The sequence below is a fragment of the Amblyomma mixtum genome, chromosome 2 (genome assembly GCF_055824585.1).
Source record: "Amblyomma mixtum isolate Tamu chromosome 2, ASM5582458v1, whole genome shotgun sequence".
NCBI lineage: Eukaryota > Metazoa > Arthropoda > Arachnida > Ixodida > Ixodidae > Amblyomma > Amblyomma mixtum.
In genome coordinates this window covers 275,525,247-275,546,237 of record NC_143013.1, presented here as the reverse complement: position 1 = coordinate 275,546,237, position 20,991 = coordinate 275,525,247, and the positions used below count along the sequence as shown (strand labels likewise).

Sequence of the window (20,991 nt, the reverse complement as noted above, 5' to 3'; positions counted from 1 at the left end):
AAGTCATCAGCAATCATTCTGATACTCATTCTACGATCACTGTTAAGTAAATGTTTTACTCGCTACACATTTTCGTTGGTCTTGCTGGTCAAAGGGCGTCTGGGGCGGTCGTCTTCCTCCACTCTTTCCTTACCTTCTCGGAAAAGCTTGTGCCACTCAAAAAACTACTGATCTACCCATGGAAGCGTCACCGTAGGCCTCCTTAATCATGTTGCGAGTCTCTTTGCTCGTTTTACCAAGATTTACTCAAATTTTGATCGCGTATCGCTGATCCAGTAAACGCTCGACGATTCTGCGCGACGGGACGTTTCGACAGGGGTTCACAGTAGAAGCGACCTCCTCTCTTCAACGGCCGAGAGCCGACTGCCAATTTTCCCCAGCATTCCCAATATACCCCTTCAACGATCCTGCACGTGCAGACCACCTCTCGTCCGCTCGTTTGCCCAGGAAAAAACCAGTCCTACTACTTTCAGAACAGACCCTGTATGTACAGCTATAGACTTTTTTTTTTTTCAACACATACTCGTTCTTCGACTTGCATTTCACTCTAAACATGTAGCACCACTGGTACCAAGTGTCTCCTCATCATGATGCTCTGATAATTTGAACAACCTCTGCACAGCCCTACGTCATTACATTACTGAAGTCTACAGTAGTAAGTTGTGAAAATGTGAACGATTATGTAAACACAGACCTGTACATGGAAGCATATACTGACCAACAGCCAATAAAAGCACTGCGCACTAACAAATACCACCAGATAAAACAACTAGTTTTTATTATTTTTCTTAAGAAACAATAGAAAAATGCATTGCCAGGCATGCTGAAAAGTATTTGCACCTGAGTAAGATTGTTAAACGTTGTTGAGTGGTAAAAGTAGTCACAACAAAAGATGGGTCAAGTGCATGGAGGCAGTTTTTTTTGCCCAATGGATGCCACCACTCCGTGACTGGTTCTGATAAGCCACCTAAGGTGTTCGACGCACTACTGTGTACTGTGTAGCCAAAAACAGTGACGTCTTCCCTCCTGCATGTTCGTACACAGAGGCTCAGAGCAGCCCCCGCCCTCCTCACCTCAATCTTGGGCCTCCCCCGTACTTCTGGTATATTAGGTCAGCCTGAAAAGACACCAGGGAAGCACACCCAGCAGCTGTAGTAATTGTGCGGCTGTTGTGCATAATGACGACTTACAGCTTGGCTACTGATGCACTTCACCTTGCCCACATGCTGTGGATCCAGCCTGTGAAAAAAAACAAAATCCAACTAAGTACCCCTGGAATGACTCTAAGTATTACATTGAAGAACTATTGGCATGCTATGCCGATGCACAAAATTGCAAGCACAAAATCATGAAAATGTCCTACTCCCATAGACATGCCTAAACACCAAATCATAAGCTGAACAGGATGTGTTTAAGAGGTTTTGATCATATACCTTGCTTCAAAATCTACTATGATTGGCAAGATTGGTTCAAAAGCATATCAACAATTTCCCACACCATTAAAGCATTGGTCAGTTCATGCTATTTAGTAGTGACTGAGTGACTGCTATCAGAAGTATGTACTGCCGACAGTGTGTGTTACCAGCAAAGACTTTTGCATGAGAAAAGCCCACCAAAACTACTTTTGTCTTTGCAAGAAATTGACGCTTTTAACAATTTTTAGGACAGCGGGACACATGTGGTCCCACATGCTTCAAGTGCTGACAAATGGACAATGATGCACCTATGTACCTTATTTTCATGTGCTGAATATTAAACAAACTGTTCAGCATGTTTTCATCTTTCGCTAGAGGGCCTCCTTGCTGTTGTGCGTGGTATTACAATTTTCTTACACGTCAAAAGACTGAGCTACGTTTGAGGTCTTTTAAGGAGTCATTAGTATAAAGGTGTACCCTCCCTTTGTTTACAAAGACAACAGTCGAAACAGCTTGAAAGTGCTGTGATTTAATTTCAATAGTCATTCTGAGTATAATTTCACAATTTGTATGCATGTGAGACATGCACACAGCTTCCGTTTTATAAAGGGTCAAGCACACAGCAAGAGGTGCCACCAAAAAGCATCTTCAACACTAACTGCTTCGCATTTCCTTTCCATTTACCAGCTGCGTATGTGCTGCATCATCATTTTTTTTTTCTCAGTTAAAATCAGGAACTCTCCCACCAACTCACAGGGAGTGCGGGCACAGAGCAGCCGAGTTGTCCACAGGTGGTACCGGCTCCTTGTCCTGGGCCAGCCACTTCATGAGCCAGTCAGTGGCAATCCAGTCCACAGATTCGCCTGGCACAAGGTGAGATGGTCAACGGGAAAATCCCGGCACTCAAGAGTGTGAGATGAATGAAGACAACAGTGACGGCACCAAGAGTAGGTAGGCAAGGAGTGACAGGCACCCTAAAAACCTGCCAAGTGCTTCCATCAGCTGCTGAAACGGTGACATAATTTGCCAACAAGTTTCTTAAACGTGCATTCAATTGTGGCTGGTAAGCGAATATGTGAAGCTCTCATCGATCTTTACAGGAAGCAATGCCATGAATTAAGCCATCATGCCGGCCAAAAATTTTGCTCCCCGTTATGTGGTATGTGTTTCACGGACCCCGTTTTGTCCTACACAAACAAATTTCAGATCCATTCCAGAAGAAGTTAGGCAGCACTGGACAGCCTTGCCCAAGCCCGCCAGCAAAGTGGCATATGCGAGCTCAAAAAATGCTTCGATGTTCACTTTGTGGTGTGCTGATGCACTAAATCACTTCGGCAAGCCCCGTTTACTTCTGTCTGCAGATGCTGCAGTGTAACAAAACCTCAGGCACCACCACAACAATAATTAAAAGACGAAACTCATGCACTGCACCCTACCACTGCTGTCTGATTAAGGAAAGCCAAGAGCACCTTTGATGACAGGTAACTGCTTGTAAAGGGAGCGAACTTCGTCTTGCTGAGCCCGGCCAGCTGTCACCTTGTCTGCCTGCATGACATCAAGAGGAGGTGTCAGTGAAACTGTCCAGAAAGGTAGTGATTCGCGAAGCTGGATGTGAGCCCCTCGCATTGCCCTTTGCTCTGGGCACGACTGTAACATAGATGGGCAAGTGCACTACAACAGCCTTAGTAAATGCTTGAAAAAGAAAAAAAAAACTATAATTAAACTCCTTGTCATGAAAAAAATGCCCCTTCAGTCGCCATGTGCCACTGACATGCTAGAGAATCTGCACCATCTGTGGCATTGTCATATAGTATGTCACAATAAAATGCGAATCTTCCTCCTCTGTTTATTCATGCTTTGTCAGAGAGAACAGCTCCTCTCCTCTGCCTCGTGTAGCAGAGAGGTTAATGAATTTTCTTAGCATCTCCACAAGAAACGTTCCTAAATATAATTCATAGAATATCGGTGAAGTAACACTATAGTAGCTGCAACAAGTGCCCACTCAATGGCAATCACATCTGTTAGATCTTTCAGCGGTTAGCTTGCCTGTTCCTACACCGAATGACTGAACTGCCACTTCTATGCTGACCGCCTTCACAAAAGACAGGCAAACCACTAGGAAACTAACCAAGGCATCAAAGAAACTTGTGAAACAGTGAGATTTGAACGATGAGAAAGGCACACACCCGCATGGCGTCGATCTCGGCCACCCACTGTTCAAAGACTGCATTGTCTGCATCCAAGGCCTCTTGCAAATGCTTGGGTAGCACCCAGAAGGGGTCCTGGTCAGCTGGGAATGCTGCGTAGTATGCACAAAGCAAGCTTCAGCTGCTACTTACCTCAATGTCACAACAAAGCAACCACAACATCCTACAAGAAATAAAAAATTATCAAAGCAAGCAACTTTGCATATCTCATTAAAAGTGCACTGAAGAGGATTCTGAACTTGTCTTTTTGCCGCGGGAACTCGATCTACACGTTCCTAGCATACTTCGAAACTGCGACTTATTGCCCTCTGTGGCCGATTTCCCTAATTAAATCGAATTAACGTCCGGCTCCCGCCTTTTTTTTTAAATTCTCCCGCGTACGGTGGGCGGAGTCGACCAACGCGTGGAGTGCCTTTAAGCCAGCTCCGTGGAGGCTTTGATTTCGCTTTATTTTGTTTTTTAATTTTCCGTGAATAAATAGTTTCATTCGCAGATAATATAGCCACAAAATAAGCCCGCAGAAATAAAAATATGCGCGGACTATTTGCTACTACGGACTACTACGTATTACTCCGCCGATGGCAGAGCGGCAAGCCGCCACGGGACTGGGTGAAAGGCGCTCCACGCGTTGGTCAACTCCGCCCACCGTACGCGGGAGAATTTAAAAAAAAAGGTGGGAGCCGGATGTTAATTCGATTTAATTACGGAAATCGGCCATACAGGGCAATAAATCGAAGTTTCTAAGAATGCTAGGAACATGTAGATCGAGTTCCCGCGGCAAAAAGACAAGTTCAGGTTTCTCTTCAGTGCACCTTTAAGGTACAAACATTTTACAAAACGTATATCAAAATCTCAGCAAAAGAGAGCAACTATAAGGCACAGGCAGAGTTGAGTCATAGTATCAGTGAAAATGGTTTCTGATGCCAGGATTTAAAGGACCAAGAACTGAATTTTAGTGATATATATATTTTTGTGCAACAGAAAGCTTAGATTTGAAAACTTTAAAAGGGCGCAAACACACACGACCACAAAGTACAAGAGACGAGACACAAGCGGTGCTTGTGTCTCGTCTCTTGTACTTTGTGGTCGTGTGTGTTTGCGCCCTTTTAAAGTTTTCAAATATGAACCAACTTGCCCAAAAAGAAGTGTTAAAGAAAGCTTAGAGTCCAAGGTTTCCAATTTCGTAATAGTGTCATAAGAAATGCCATATTTTCATCAAGAATTTTCCAGCCAGTAGATGCACTGATTTTTATGTATCCCGATGTTGAAAACCACAATCAGCAAGTGCAATAGCGATTGCATGCCAGCAAAAGTAAGGAAATTAAAAACCAATATGGCCACAGCCACCAGACAGTAGTTACATAGTTTTAGTGTAGCATAATGTCCACTTCCGTTGCTTGTGCAAAGATGTTAAGGCTCAGCGATATAGTACATCCTGTAGATGACAGCTTTGGTAGACTGTGACTACCACTTTGACCAAGAAATGCAGAAATCTGTGGCACTGTCTAGTAACAGTAATTCAAAGCAATTTATCGTTTGTCATACTCGATTACGGTTTGAGCGCTCTTCAATCCACCTTTCAATAAAAGGCAATGCAAAGGATGCATCGCCTTTTACTGAAAAACGAATAGAAGACAATGTAAACCATAATCAAATATGAAAAACACAAAAAAAAGAATACACACCATTCAACTATAGTCACATTTTACGGAGATGCTGTCAACTGGTGAGGTACACTGAAAATACTAAGGTTTCAACACAGAACATTGCTTCATCTTGTTTTATGCGATTTTTGATGTCGAACTAAAAATATGTCCTTGTTTCATTGCTACTAGAGTGCTCAATTCTGTCAGTATGAGGCAGGATCCTTGCACTTTAACAATAACCCCGAAACATGTGGACAGTTGTCAGTCCTACGGCAATGTCCCAGTTACAGTGAACTGAACTGAAATATCCATAGGTGTAATTAAAGATGCAGCAGCTTCGGCTGCATGCAACTGCTTGGAGCAATATTCATACATCCCAACCACATGTATAACTGTTTGCATTGTCGCAAAACTTCAGAAAAAGATGCAAGATTCAAGAGAGGTATGGCTGAGCACCTTCCCAATACATCAAACTTAACAAAAAAGAAGACATATACTGAGCGCGAAATGAATTACTACAGCACAACTGGTGAAACAGGTGAAAAAAAAAAGGTTTAACATCCCATCCATATCTACATGTTTCATCTTTGGGCACCAAGGCAAGAACTCCACTGCTCGGGGTTACACTCACACTGTGCATGGCCGTGCCTCTGGTAGACCAACATGTAAGCCCCCGTAGAGTCATGGGTACCCTTGGCCAGTCGCTTGGGCTCACTGGCATCACCTGCACGAAAGAGAAATCGAGTAGTACTTTGCCCAGAGCAGTAACACAGACAGGGGATCACACATTACCCTTTCCCTTTCCCCTGAAATTCCACAGGTCCTCCTTTCTTTTTAAATGTGAAACCACAAGGAGGGCCATGATGGCTAAAACTGAGCGGCATTAATGTCTTTTTGAAGCTTCCAATCACAGCTGGTTGAAGGTGGCATTCAGGGGGAGTTCCCGCTCTCCACTTGCCACCCTCTACCCCTGCCACCTCCTATAACACCTGCTAGAATAAAACACCAGCTATAATGAAACACCGGCTATAATGAAACACCAGCTATAATGAAACACCAGCTATAATGAAACACTGGCAATACCAACTTGGTTAGGACACTTCATCCACAGGTGATAGCTATCGGGTTCTAGTTATGAAAGTGGCTTAATGAAGTTACATGTAGCGGTAGTGGTTGTTTGTTGTGGCACAGTTTGTGCTCCAGGCTGAGGACAATAGCATAAAGGAAAAGAAGAATTTTCTCACATTTCCTCCGCATCAATCACTCGTCATTTTTTTTTTTGTGGGCTCACTACTACTTCCTTTAAAACCATGCTGCCTGAATAACAACACATTAAAGGAAGTACAACAACATGCAAGTACCATTATTTCTCTTTTCCGGTACCTTTGATAGCACGCTGCTATCCTTTGCTAGTACAAACATGTAGTTTAGCTGTGATATATACACAGAAACACGTTGCACTAACTAAAGTTAATGTCTATTTTGTGCCCTTTGTGTGCCAGAATTAATGCTATGTTCAAAATGTTATCATTATTTTTATGTGCACTGTTTCATTAGCCCCATATAAACTATAGATTTTTCAGTAACTGAATTCGTAGACTCCTGAGCCATCTTGTATGCTAAAACCATAACAGTAAGAAAACGTAAGTCTACCTCTTTTCCTTCTCTTCCTTCTAATCACATAACCAAAATAAAATGCTGCCCCTAAAAAGATACATGGCTACACCACTAACCGGCTACATGCATGGCTACACCACTTACAGCAGGGCAGAGTACGCCAGTCCCAAACAGGCCCTACCACTCCCTTCACAGCTGACCAGCAACTCACCTGAGCTGGTGCCCTGCGGCCGCATTGGGTTCTCCTCGTCAGTGTTGAGCTGCAGCTGACGCCCCCGCATCTTGCACACCCCGTCGTCGTTGAAGAGGTACCAGGACCCCGAGGTGCGGTCCTTGATGTGGGCCACATAGTGGCCAGAGTTGGCACTGGAGCCCCGGTGGATGAGCACCGCCATCAGGGTGTACACCATGCTGCCCGCTGCACAGCCACACAGACTGACTGGACTGACTGGCCCATGGACTGGACTGGTTGTACTACTAATTGACTGGCCTGATGGACAGGCCTGATTGGACTGACTGACTGCCTGGGTGACTGATCGATTAAAAAATCATAGGGATGCCTAATTACCTTATGTGTTGGAAATGTGAAAGCATTAGAAGTTGTTGACGCCTTTATCCAAAGTGTTACTTCCAGTCTGGTGATGTCACTTCACTACACCTAATGGGCAAATTTTATAACAAACGACACAATTTTCCTCGATGAGGCCTTTAATGCTATCACATTAAGATATTTTATTACACGAAAGGACTGGATCCCCTCCACTGTAGGTATAAAACCCTCTGTAGGAGCGAAGGCCAGGGGTCATGGTAGGGGGGGGGGGGGGCAGGCACAGGGAGACTAGATGTCTGACTTCTGAGGGAGTGCGGCATCTTGTTTTCTTATCCCCAAAAGGATCACAAACGAAGATTACACATCTGATATCCATAAAAGTAGACATGCAGCGAGCTCATATAAGTTACAACTACAAGTGCAGCTAACGACCCATGCGGGAGGAAGGAGACAGTAGTTTTAAGGCGAAAGCCTTTAATGGCTCATGCTCGCGGTGTCCATCCATGCTCCCCAAGCATTCGCAGTGTCATCCATGCTCACAGTGTCTGTCCTTGTGCTGGAATTGTGCCAACTGTGGCCTCTCCTCTGCACAGCAGTGCAACCTCCTCCTTAATTTCCTTTCCTCAAATTCATTTTCTTCACTTACAACCCTCTTTCTGTTCCTTCTTTCACTCCCACTTCCTCCCTTCCTCTGAAATCAGATGAGGGGTGTCCATGTCCACAAGCACGATTCAGGCATCCACTGACCCAGGGAGCCAGTTATGACATCTTCCTTTCCTTAAAATGATCCAAGTGTAAAACGTCAATGCCAATGAACACAATGAACCCCGAACAGACAACGGGGACGGCGATGTTGCCTTTCACGGCGATGCTGCGAAACGGGCGCCAGAGCTCGCTCTAAAACACTGCAATCAAAATAGAGACCGCAGTCACTAAAGACAATAAAAGCTACACATGCGGGAAGCCCGCCACGCGCCAAGCAGTTTGGGAAAGCGGCGGTGGGTTGACCACAAGGCTTACGCCAAGCACAATTTAGAATTTCCAAAGTATCTTCGGTAATTTTTATGCCCATCCCAAAGTGCCTCATGACAATCTTGTTGCACGTCACGTACACAGACGACAGGCGGCAACTACTTTCACGAGCTGAAATTAAGATGGTTTTACTGCGCATTCGGCATGCCGCCGATGAATGCAAGGATTGGGACAGTCTAGATGCGAAAGCGGTTTTGCCGCTGCAAGAACTGCGCTGTGCCCGCAGTACCAAAGGCCCGGAACAAGAAGGCGAAGAGGGCAAAATGATAAGAACCGAAAAACGGCCAAAAGAAGCACTCCGTCTACAGACAGTTGCGCAAATCAGAGAAAATCGAAGAAAAATTCTCTCGGCTTAACCGCATGTTTGTTCGGGCTCAAATTTCGCACAGAGGTTGCATTTAGTGGTCAGTTTTGTTTTATACTACATTTAGGTGGGGTACTTGCCTGATTCGAGCAGAATTATTTGGAAATCCCCATCGTCTGTGGCGACGGAGAACCAAAACCGAAAGACTTCGCAGCAATGGTACGCGTGGCGCCATCTCGCAGCCATTGGAGAAACGAGCTCTCCACTTAGCACAGCTGGGTTTCTCCGGTGGGTGCGAGATGGCGCTACGGGTACCATTGCTGCGATGTCTTTCAGTTTTGGATCGTCGTCGCCACATACGATGGGGATTTCCAAAAAATTCTGACTGAATCAGGCAAGTACCCCACCTAAATGTAGTATAAAACAAAACTGACCACCAAATGCAACCTCTGTGCAAAATTTGAGCCCAAACAAACGCGCGGTTAAGCCGAGAGAATTTTTCTTCGATTTTCTCTGATTTGCGCAACTGTCTGTACATTGGTCTTTGTAATTAGGCCTAGTGACTAGAGCCATAATTGACAACGTAACCAGCGGTACGCACTCTGCAGTGGCTTGAGAGGAGTCTTGCCTGTCATTAAAACGCCAGCTGTTGACGGTTTTACGCTAAAAAATTCAGGGTTGCGGTGCGTTTTGCCGTGGGTACGCCGGCCTTATTTAGCAATGCACCGCTATATTTTTCCACACCCTCCCACGCCCTTCACAGCTACTTCTTTCCGTATTCCGGACAGAAGACTCGGCAAAGATGAGTTCTGCAAATCGTGACAACTGTTCTAGTGTGCGTCAGACGATGTCCAAAAAGTTCGGTACGATTTCGAAACCATGCGGGCGCAATGTGCTGACTCGCGTCGAATATCAGCCCCGCCATTTAAGAAGCTCGCTTTCAGCTTGAATTTCATTTGAATTACCTGGCGGCAAGTGCGAACGAGGTCTGAAAAACCAAGCACTCCATTGCAGAGCGCTCGAAATTTCAAACGTACTAATCATATCAACATCATCTATCATCTATCATATCAACAGCTCATCGTCCTTCTAGGCGCAACAACCACATCAAGACCGTATACCCACCCACTGCAAGAACTACATCTCATTTCTGTTCTTTTTTTGTCATATCATCTCGGGACTGGAACGATCTGCCGCCGGAAGACGTACTCATCGTCAACTGCATCGACTTCAAGAAAAAGATTGAGGCCATCCTTATGTAATCAGTAATCTTTATGTATCCTGATCTTTATGTACTCTGTAATCTTTATATAATCTGCATGTAATCCGCCCATCCCTCATGTAATGCCCCACAACGGGGGGCCTTTGAGGTAATAAATAAATAAATAAATACATTGGCTCTATGGGTTGCGGTGCCACGAAAAAGTCCGAATAATCAAGCACATCCAAAAAATTTCCAGACGTTGACTGTACATACGAGGCTGTCGAAGGTGTGAGCTGAGGTCAAGGGTCTCGGTGAACTGTAGTGCAGTGTTGATCTTGCGGCAGCCGGCCTGCCGGTCAAAGCCAAAGCGCAGCAGCTGCAGGCTCAGCACGGGTGGCAGGCGGCGCAGCCGAATGCAACGCACCGCATTGCGTTTGCCCCCGCACACCCTACAGCTGTACTGGTTGCTGCCTTCCAGCTTCTCCTCCTGCGTGCAGACAGGAAGTGCAAACAGGTCACTGCACGGTAAAAGGGCACTTTGTACTACTGAACAAAAGCCAGTTCCAAGCAGACTGCTGCCAGCGTGACAGAAACACTCATGCATTGAAGTTGAAACCACCCAACTACACATTTAAACAGGCAGGTTTGCAGAGGACACTTGAATAATGCAGAGTTTAACCCGCCTTTAAATGTTTACAAAAAATGAATATGTCGAAAAAAATTTTTCTTTGCACTGCAGAGTAAGTTGCTACTAGGCTGCATATATCATTCTGCAATTAAATTTTCGTCAGTGCCAAAGCACTGTGCTTCGTTGCCTATGTGCCTGTGTTTGGGGCATGTACATTCACATAGTGTATTTGCTTTGTAACCTTGTTTATTTTTGTTATTATATTTTCTTGTCATGATTTCTAACTTCACCATTGTTGCTGATCCTAAGGCATTGTATTTACTAACAAATGCATGTACCCTCTCCTGCTTGGACCGATTCGGTCTGCAGTATTTTGTAAATAAAAAATAAAATAAATAAATAGGTTGGTTGGTTTATGGGGTTTAACGTCCCAAAGCAACTAAGGCTATGAGAGACGCCGTAGTGGAGGGCTCCGGAAATTTCGACCACCTGGGGTTCTTTAACGTGCACTGACATCGCACAGTACACGGGCCTCTAGAATTTCTCCTCCAAAGAAATTCTAGCCGCCATGGCCGGGATCGAACCCGCGTCTTTCGGGCCAGCAGCCGAGCACCATAACCGCTCAGCCACCGCGGCGGGGTAAAATAAATAAATAAATAAACTACTTCACTAGCAAAGCTTGAAAACCTGGGATAATTGTGAAGCCACAACCTTTGACCTTTGGCCTTTGACCTTGGCTTTTGACCTTGGCTTTTGACCTTGATCTTGCATGCGGTTGGCTTTTAGGCGGTATTGCCTCAAGTGCTTTCGCACGTCCTACTTGGTTTAACCACATTAAAAACCTACCACTTTTTTGCTGCTATGACCTTCCATAATCTTTTGCCTAGGTGTGCATTATGCTGTTGTCTCTGCTCATATTGCATTTGACCATTGAGCAGCCTCCTTACTGCAAATGTTTAAATTAAGCCTGCTAATTCTGATCTTTCTTTTTTATCTTTTCAAGTTTTCGGGGAGCTCACTGTCTCAGAGAACACTGCAGTCCATTGTGCTAGAATGCTAATGCTCATTTAGAATACAATGTCGAGAAAGAAACAAAATTTCAATTCCTGGTTGTCATTCTGAATGCTGAAAAGCGATTCAGAGACCACCGCTACACCATGTTCAAGTTATCGTTCATTTTAACAAAGTGATGCACACATTCTTGATGCTGCAACCACAGCAGCTGACAAAAAGACCCGACTCGGAAGAATCGCCTCCCATTTGAGACAGTTAAGAGGAAAGGGCCTTTAGAAGGATGAAATGAACTTGCCCTTAGGAACTGGTTGAGTGCCTCGTCCAGGTGCCTGAGACCCTTGATGTTGAGATCCAGCTCGTAAAACTTGGAAGGGCACAGGGATTCTGTGCTGCACTCAAGGCACCTAAGCGGGGATAAAGGAGGGGAGCGAATTACAAGCTGCAGTGGTAAAGGGAGTTAAAGCATATGCCTCAAAAAAGAAATACAAATTCTTCAGAAGGTGGCAGCATGCTACCACTGAAACAAACAAATGTGCAATAAAAGAGGCTATCTAAGGGGGGACACTGGTCTTAAAAAAAAAAATTTTTATTATGAAGTCACAGTTACGAAATCATCAGGGAATATGTATTTTTGTGTGCTGATTCTAAATATGTCATTTAATTATATGTAAAACAATTCCTTGAGCACTTATGCAGTTTTTATGATAGTAGTTTGCGGAGAGTCTTGAAGAAAATTTGCTGCGGGAAACTCGCTGAACTGTATGCCATTGGGTTCTCTTGACACCAAGGAATACAATAAGGATGAAATTGTCTTACTGCCTATCATAGAACTTAAGTTATAGAGTTTTGAAGTTGTCGCTTCAGAAATGAGAAGGAAAGTGTGTATTCCTGTTTCTGAAGTCGCAGCTTCAGTACCCTATTACTCAAGTTCTATGAGAGCCAGAATGATAATTTTACCCTTATTGTATTCCTTGGTGTCAAGAGAACCCAATGGCATACAGTTCAGCGAGTTTCCCGCAGCAAATTTTCTTCAAAACTCTCCGCAAAATACTTGCATAAAAAGTACATAAGTGCACAAGGAATTGTTTTACATGCAATTAAATGACATATCTAGAATCAGCACACAAAAATACATGTGCTCTGAAAATTTCATAACTATGACTAAATTAATAAAATTTTCTTTTCAAGACCAGTGTCTCCCCATAAGAGCCCATGTGCTTATTACACACAGAGAAACTGTTTCATAATTCTTCTGCTCTCTGAAATTGAACTGAAAATAAACCATCCTACTGCAAGCATGCAAGCACATCCTAAAAAACTGCACATACAGAGGATCTTTTCACCAAGCATTCCACTCACATCCACGCAGCATCACTCTAAATGCATTTCAACACAATAAGATGTGAACAAATAATGCATCACAACCCTGCCAATGACAATTCAGAACAGTAATGAGGCAAGCACATATTAAGGTTTCAATACTGAGAAGGGCATGCCCAGATCACTGCACATATTAAACTTATCTTAGCTAAGCTGGATCATATTTTGCTTTCCAACTGCGAACTCAAACAACTTTCAATTACCCGAAGTGGTTTCTAAGTTCACACGGGCTGCAGAGTATAAACCAACAGCACTGAGTGGCAACAGGCTGCCGCAAACAGCGTTTCATATGAAGTGCACGTTCAAGTCAGCTGCATTGTAATGCTTAGAGTGTATTCGTAACAAGAAGACAGGCCACAAATCAGTACGCACTTGGTGACATAGTCATACTCCCCCACATACTGCTCCTGTACAATGTTGCAAACACTGGGCTGCTTCTGAGAGGAGAAGTGCTTTTCCAGCAGGCACATGAGCAGCTTGCTGAATTCTTGTGCATCCTGAGAGCAAACAAAAACAAAAAAAAATGCACAAAGCAGCATGTAGCAACAGTCCCATATCGCTTCGTTTAACTTTGCATGTTTGATACCTCCACCTTGTTCGATTCAAAGAACAAAGATATGCAAACAGGATGGCAACAGTGCGTGCCGACTCTCGTCATTGCCCCTCCAAAAATGAAGGACTTCCATGGGTGCTAAAAGAACTCCACTACACGAATTAAAAACAAACCTTTCGGATCTTTACAGAGACTGTACTATTGTGCTCAATATGAGTTGCAACGCGCGGTCATCGACCGGGGCTCGTTCCGTGGTGTGCCTCCTCCAAAGAATCGCTCGGAATTCTGGGAGAAACTTTTTCCTGAGCGCGGGTGCTGTTGTTTCCTGGAACAGCAGTTTCTCCCAGAATTCCGAGCGACTGTTTGGAGGAGGCACACCACGGAACGAGCCCCGGTCGATGACCGCGCGTTGCAACTCATATTGAGCGCGATAGTACATGCAGGCACGCACATGCATGCAACAACACAAAACGAAGCAACAAATAAAAACAAGCATGTTAGCACTGTGTTGCCATCGAAATGTTTCCTAGATACCTGTATACCCTCAGAATCTAGGATGTGGCATTACACACATCCAATGCCGTTGCTTCGACATACATACTCTTGGTTTCATTTCTGTAGCAAAGCCCTAATACCTGAAATTGTTAATCCTCTCCTTAGCTTCACACAGATCTGCACACACTTTTCTATCAGATGCTTTCCTAGGCAATGTGCCTGTTTTTCAGCAAGGCCATTAAGAATGCACAATAAATTCTCAGGAGTCAGGCACGGCTCCTTTCTCCTTTCATCTTCTCTTCAGTGCCTCCTTAAGGTGGGGTGAGACTGTTTTATCAAAAAATTCGATTCTGAGATTTTGCGATCACCCGGCAGAAAATTTCTTTATATTTAAGAAAATATATTACTTGGGTATTCATGATTTCAAAAATGATTTCTTGGTCCTTTTCCGTCGTCATGTCGACTGACACTACAGTAGGACACAACTGAAGAACGAAGCTGCTTTTCCCCGTCAAAAAACCCAGTCAATGGCACTGGCTGATTCTCATGAACTTGCTAGTGCGACAATGCAAGAAGGGGAATATCCCTGACCATAGAGGGGGGAGGGGGGGGGGGGGGGGGGGCTCTATCCCCTTTCATCTGCCATTCTCTGCATTGCCAAGCCAGCAGGCTCATGAGAATCGGCCTGTGCCATTGGATGGAAGGAGGTCCTTTGATGGGGAAAAGCTACTTCATTGTATCCGACTATATCACTCATGTTGTTCGTCTCCTGTGTCCTCGTTTTCTACTGCACTAAAATGCGTTTATTGACTAGACACCAACAAGCCCTAAAAGTCACACAAAGGATAAGTTTGGTTTGGTTTATGGGGTTTAATGTCCCAAAGCGACTCAGGCTATGAGAGACGCCGTAGTGAAGGGCTCTGGAAATTTCAACCACCTGGGGTTCTTTAACGTGCACTGACAGCGCACAGTACACGGGCCTCTAGAATTTCGGCTTCATCGAAATTCATCCGCCGCGGCCGGGACCGAACCCGCGTCTTTTGGGTCAGCAGCCAAGCGCCGTAACCACTCAGCCACCACGGCAGCCACACTGCGGATAAGTGGGTATGTCTCGACATGGTCTCTTTGCTTTAGATGCTTGCAAAAATTCGTTGCTCTGAGGTTTGTCATCAGAAACACAAGTTTCGTTTCAGTTTGGAATTTGGCCCTGTTTGCAGTACACATTTCAGCCACTAGGGCTCCTCCCATAGCTTTTTGGGGAAGGGAAGTTTTGATGAATAAAATGGTTTTCAGAGACTTTATAGGCGTTTTTCTCAAAACATCATTTTTGGAGGTTTGTGCACCTTTTTCTCAGGAACTATAAAACAGAAGCAAACAATATTTTTCCCAGATATTAATCAATGCTATATACTGGTACCAGAATCAATAGCCTAAGCTCATTAGTATTTTTGTGATTAAAACACAACAAAAGTCAACAGCTGAAACATTCATTAGGGCGGAAGGCAAGACAGCTCAAGGAAATTGGTTGAATATAATAACAACATCCAGAAAAAGATCTGCCATTTATTGCCACATATATAATAAACTGAACCCCCCCTCCCACCAGCATCGCTGCCCTAGCTGGCTAAAAGAAAAGTTCACTTAAAACATAAGTAGATGCTCCAGCTCGGTTGTCACGGATAGCCAAAGCAGGAAATGTCTAGAGCATTTCCCAAGAGATGCCATTGCGGCGCGCACACAGCTCAAAGCTATAAACGCTTAACAATGCAGATGCAAGGCCATGAGGCAGAGGCAAGTGGAGATCACGGCAATAAAATGGCGTCCCTTCCTGCCTCCCCCGCCCACGTATGGAACGGCTAACTAGACTGGCAATGGGAAAACCGAACTGCCAACGGTCCCCTAGTTACGGATTTTGGTACAACGCATGCTCCTGAGGTTACCAGAATCGGTAACCTTGCACTATTTACCACATGCCCAGGAAAACGGCCACTAGCAAAAGTGACCCAGTAAACGGACTGCAGTTGAAACTGTCGACAGCGAACCTGCACACTTTTTTTTTTTTTTTTACACATGACAGCTAGGTCACCAGTGCAGGGCCTGGGCTAGCTGCGGCTCAGTCGAAACTGCCTTTTACACCCTGCAAATAGGTCGGCTCCGCATACAGATCATCCCTCTCCAATTTCGGATATTCATTTTTGTAAAAAATTAGGTCGACTTATAAGTGGCAATATATGGTATACAGACTAAACAGAATCGGCCCATTACAGCGTTATGTACAGAAGGAAATCTGGAATAGTCTTCGATGGTTAGTGACTGCGACATTGCAACTAGCGTGGAAAGCACAAGGACAGCGACAAAAGGAACCGACGGGACAGCACGCTTTTGTCGCTGTCCTTGTGCTTTCCACGCTAGTTGCAATGTCGCAGTCACTAACGAATTCACACCAACTAGCCCAACTGTCTTCCATGATCATACTCTTCGATGGTCTGTCAGAAGCGAAATAAGCACACAAGGTAAAGTGCAGGATGAGGGTAAGTACATATGAGATACATTTGAAAAGAACCAATCGTGAAGACAGCAATAAGTTTTGTACAGTTGCAAAATTTCATGCAGACACTTGCACGTCTAATTACCTGCTGTTGGGTGGTGCTCAGGCCCAAACAGGTGATGAATGGCTCAGGATCTATGTACCTGCAACATAGCAGCTTTGATCTATCTCCCTGAGAGTTCTAGAAGAGAAAGCGTATTCTTCTTGGGACCACAGTTCACAAAGCCAGTAATGCCAATTTTAGTGCACAAATATGCCTCCAGCAGAGGAATCAGACATGAAAAATGAAACACACAAGCAAGCACACTCAGCTTGTAGTTGTCCACATGCACCGACATGGTCTAAAGAACAGAACCACCTCTCGTAGGCTCTCTACAAAGCAGTCAAAGAACTGCCTCTCTAGCAGCCATGAACACTCCAGCACAAGGTCACATTTAACTGATTGACGATACCGAGAGTGTTGCATCATAATAAGCAAACACAGAAAAGCGTTTTATTGCCACCTTACAGAAGGAAAACTGTGGACTCTGCTTGTTGTGACTGACAGAACACCCCAACACATAGACGGTGACGTACCACTATTGTCAAGAGCGCCTAACACAGAGCCAGGGTTCACTGTTTTACAGTGCAGTGAGACACTTACTGCACCCTGCAGCTCTGAATCCCCTGCAAGGTGGGCAACCATATTGTTCTTATCCTCATAGAGCTCTAGAGCTTTCAAGGATGTCATGTTTCACTACAAAGCTCTACATGAATCCCCTGGGTCAAAAACTTTTTACACATGAGTGCCCTTTAGTGCAGTAAAGTACTTAAATGGCTACTGTATCACACACTGAACCAATAGTAATGCTGAAAGTGACTGTCCGAGAATATGGCTCCTGTATATAAGCCACTGAACTGAACCTTGTGAAATATTCCGGGACTCTCCACCATACTGCACAAATGAGGTTGTCAGGTGACAACTGCTATTCGTCTCGTCATTAAGTGCCAAGCTCCTTGGCAAACACCAAAGAAAATAAAGCAGATCAGAGTTTGCCAAGTTGGCTTTGCCAAACAGCTGCTGGCTTCACCTCTCCCCTGACCTTGACCACGTGCACCTGACCTGCCACAGCGTGGCATGTGCAATGAACTTGCTCTTGCAGTGTGCTGAACCTGGCACAGCACAGGCCCAGAAAGCTGGCATTTCTCAGAGCTTAGTTGGGAACTTTAAGCATTGCAGTAACCTCACAGCAGATTCATCACAAGCCCATGTAGCCTGGAGTTCCTCCGGGATCATCTGTACTCAATGAACTACCACTGCAGCTCCTCTGAAATTAAAGTGCAACTTTGGCAAACACTCTTTGCAAATCATTGTACACAGCACCCAAAGAGCCGACCAAGCTTTCTAGAAGTGGTGTGAATGATAACCAACGTTGCATCACTTTGCGCCAACTGCAGGCCACCACACACTCCCACTGTCCTTCCTGCGTCATCAAGGTGGTAGTGGTACAACATTTTTGACATCCCTAGGCACCATGTGGGCTTATTATTGTAATAATAAGCCCACGGGCTAATTAGGGATCAGCAGCCAAATGTCACGGCCCCTAAACCGACTTGGCAGGTCTGTGTTTTCAAAGGGTTAGAGGCACAGACAGGCCAATCTGATGCGATTTTCCAAAGGGTACCTAATAAACCTATTGCTATAAGGACTTCATGCGAGTGACCGGGTGCGAAGTCATGCCAAACCATATTTCCTGTCGGCACATGTTCAAATAAACAGCACACATTTGCAGGGATTTTGAAAAGACATACACACATGAGCGCACTAAGCACTATCTAAGAGTAAATTAAATTAGGTTTGGTTTGGTTTGGTTTCTGGGGTTTAACGTCCCAAAGCGACTAAGGCTATGAGAGACGCCGTGGTGGAGGGCTCCGGAAATTTGGACCACCTGGCGTTAAAGAACCCCAGGTGGTCCAAATTTCCGGAGCTATCCCAAGAACTTTGCCAGTAGGGCTTGCAGAGCCACCAACCTTCTTTTGCTGAACTGAAGCTGTGCAAACAGGAGCTGAAGATGTCCGATAATTGACGATGGGCTGTACACACCACATGAACCAGCCCAGCTGACAGCTTCTGGCTCACCTTTTCCTGTAAGTGTACAGAGGCCTACTGGGGTAAATCGAAACTTAATGCGTGTTTAACAGCAACATAGGCAGATCATGAAAAGTAGCTTCCCTTCTGCACTGAATGGCAGTGTAAAGCACTGAAACTTTACCAGCCCTGCACAAAGCAATAGCATTTCACTACTAGTATCCTTACTATCAACGATGCGAAAGTAATCTCTAGAGCTGCATCCCTTCACATTTTAGCTGCATGCATGCAACCCAAAATGAAACAGAAGCACAACCGAGTTTTCTTTTTCAGGAAGATTTTCTTAATGTGGAAACGAATGAGGGCTTCAATAAGAGCTTTAATTTTAAGTGTTACCTGCACCAACTGGCACCTTTGCTTCGTAGCTTAGAGAGCATGTGCTGTCATCTACTAGTCTTACAACCCTGAATGTTTTTAAATTCCAAATGTGTCTCAAGCGTACGCACAATACACAAAAAAACACCAACCGTTCGAAGCTGGGAACTTTCCACGTTCTTGTGGATCCTCCTCAGGATCCCACATGTATAGCGAATGCCGAAACGCTGGGTTATGGTACAACACCTGAATAGGAAAAAAAAAATTCTGGAAGCCCCTAACGGAATGCGCACATTACTAGATAAGCCCAAATGGCAATGACAGGTGAATGCATAGCAGGGAAGAATGATTGCCGCTACTTTATGCACTTTCGTTGATCTTAAACTTCAGCCATAATTCTTCCATGCTGTTGCTTCCCTACAAGGAACTAACTACCTCACTCTGTCAGGTTGCACACAAGAACTGACTGCTCAACACACCTGTAGCGAGAGGCTCAGCCAATATTACAGAATTGTTGCTTCCCAGGTAACATCATTTTAGCTTACGTACCTGCAGGAAGCTGTTCAGGTAGCAGGTTGCACCAAGGTTCTTCAGGCCAACAAAGCCTCCCTACAAATATTTCACAATTAGGTGCGATAATTTCAAACAACCTCGTTTCTCCTTACCTCGGCTCTCCTTTCTGCATTAGGGTCATCCACATCATGCCAGGCGCTGTCTTTGATTTCTTGCAACCAACTGCGTTCTCCGAGACCAGACAAGCAACGGGGATTTCCTGAACAGTTTCGCCTTTAAAAGACAATTGACATACGAGGTTGACAACGAAGTGCGCATACATAACGAGTCGCATTTTGGTTAAGAGTACAGCTATCTCCTTAAGCTTCCTATATTCGCGGTTTCTTTTTTCTGCATGCACAAGATGCTGACTATAACTGCAGTACCCCATACCATAAGTCATGTTCTGGCCCGGCACCCGTACTCGAACGAAAGCTAAAGCAAACCGGTGTCGCGACGCGTTTGGCGGGAGCGCGTTGGCAGCAGTCGCGCCATAATACTTGTGCGGTGAGCCTGTACTACGCCATTACGTCACATCAAAAAAATATACAGGACAGCCCTTTTATTAAAGGCGGCTGTCAGATGCTGCAGCGCGAAACGTGTGCTCACGGCAGCCGCGACTGTATTTCCCGCGTGTTTTGCACCGAGTGCAATGTCGACTGTCAGAGCGCATGCCGGCACCTGTACCGTGCCAGGAGCTGATGATAGCGCAGCATCATACCTCCTTCACAACACGCACACTCACCTGCACGTATTTGCCTCGCAAGAGCCACATCTGACTCGGTAGGCGGCCTCGATGTGTTCTTGCTTTACATCTGCCGGGTCCACTGTTTCAGTCCACTGCCAGGCTATTTTATCCAGCTGCTGTTTCGAAGGCATGGTAATATCCGTCTTCAGCAAACCATGGTGCGTTCATCGGTTGCCACACTGTGGAACACAGCTAGCAAATTGTTCCGAGTACGAACGGACGCACAACACAAACATTAAGGCATCGTTTCGGGATTCCCGAAACGCGTGTACGCTACAGCACTGCGCGGTTATCTGGTCGTGCATTTAGCTGGTTAGAGCACAGCGAGCAGCGCGTTTGACACGGCACATCACACACGGACCACCGCGGCACACATTTTCAAGAACCAACATAATAAACCGCCGCTAATGCCAATCGCTGAGGTGAAGCGACATTCAAGGATCAGGAAGTGCAACAACCCGCCAGGCCGCAGGACAGGAAGTTACGCAACTGAAAAGCTGTCCCGCCGTTCCCGTCGGTTTCGTCGTCTGCTCTTCCAAGGCGCGTCTTTTGCGAGTCCTTTCGACAAAACAGCTGCTCGAGTATCCGTTCGCTCGGAGTGCTTCCACGGAACGCTTCAAGTCGAGAAAGGAGCTAGCGTTCGCTCACAAGACTT

General features: G+C 45.1%; 1 protein-coding gene across 4 annotated transcripts in view; it reads right to left on the bottom strand.

Annotated features, from left to right (window-relative positions):
• LOC149364071 (ubiquitin carboxyl-terminal hydrolase 48-like) overlaps positions 1-20,991 on the bottom strand; it is a 49,926-nt gene that overhangs the window by 28,239 nt on the left and 696 nt on the right. For 2 of the 4 annotated variants that reach the window (XM_089574074.1, XM_089574071.1), the window contains exons 2-17: positions 20,334-20,452; positions 19,702-19,822; positions 19,586-19,645; positions 19,189-19,282; positions 18,604-18,736; positions 16,679-16,736; positions 13,370-13,494; positions 11,913-12,021; positions 10,249-10,462; positions 7,097-7,303; positions 5,900-5,992; positions 3,602-3,714; positions 2,885-2,960; positions 2,170-2,278; positions 1,191-1,239; positions 1,074-1,117 (exon numbers count right to left, since the gene is read on the bottom strand). In XM_089574074.1, coding sequence (XP_089430200.1) covers positions 1,074-1,117; positions 1,191-1,239; positions 2,170-2,278; positions 2,885-2,960; positions 3,602-3,714; positions 5,900-5,992; positions 7,097-7,303; positions 10,249-10,462; positions 11,913-12,021; positions 13,370-13,494; positions 16,679-16,736; positions 18,604-18,736; positions 19,189-19,282; positions 19,586-19,645; positions 19,702-19,822; positions 20,334-20,452 — 1,724 coding nt within the window. Of the gene's footprint in view, positions 1-1,073; positions 1,118-1,190; positions 1,240-2,169; positions 2,279-2,884; positions 2,961-3,601; positions 3,715-5,899; positions 5,993-7,096; positions 7,304-10,248; positions 10,463-11,912; positions 12,022-13,369; positions 13,495-16,678; positions 16,737-18,603; positions 18,737-19,188; positions 19,283-19,585; positions 19,646-19,701; positions 19,823-20,333; positions 20,987-20,991 lie in introns of those variants that run through there. The other 2 variants (XM_089574072.1, XM_089574073.1) reach the window with 2 other exon arrangements.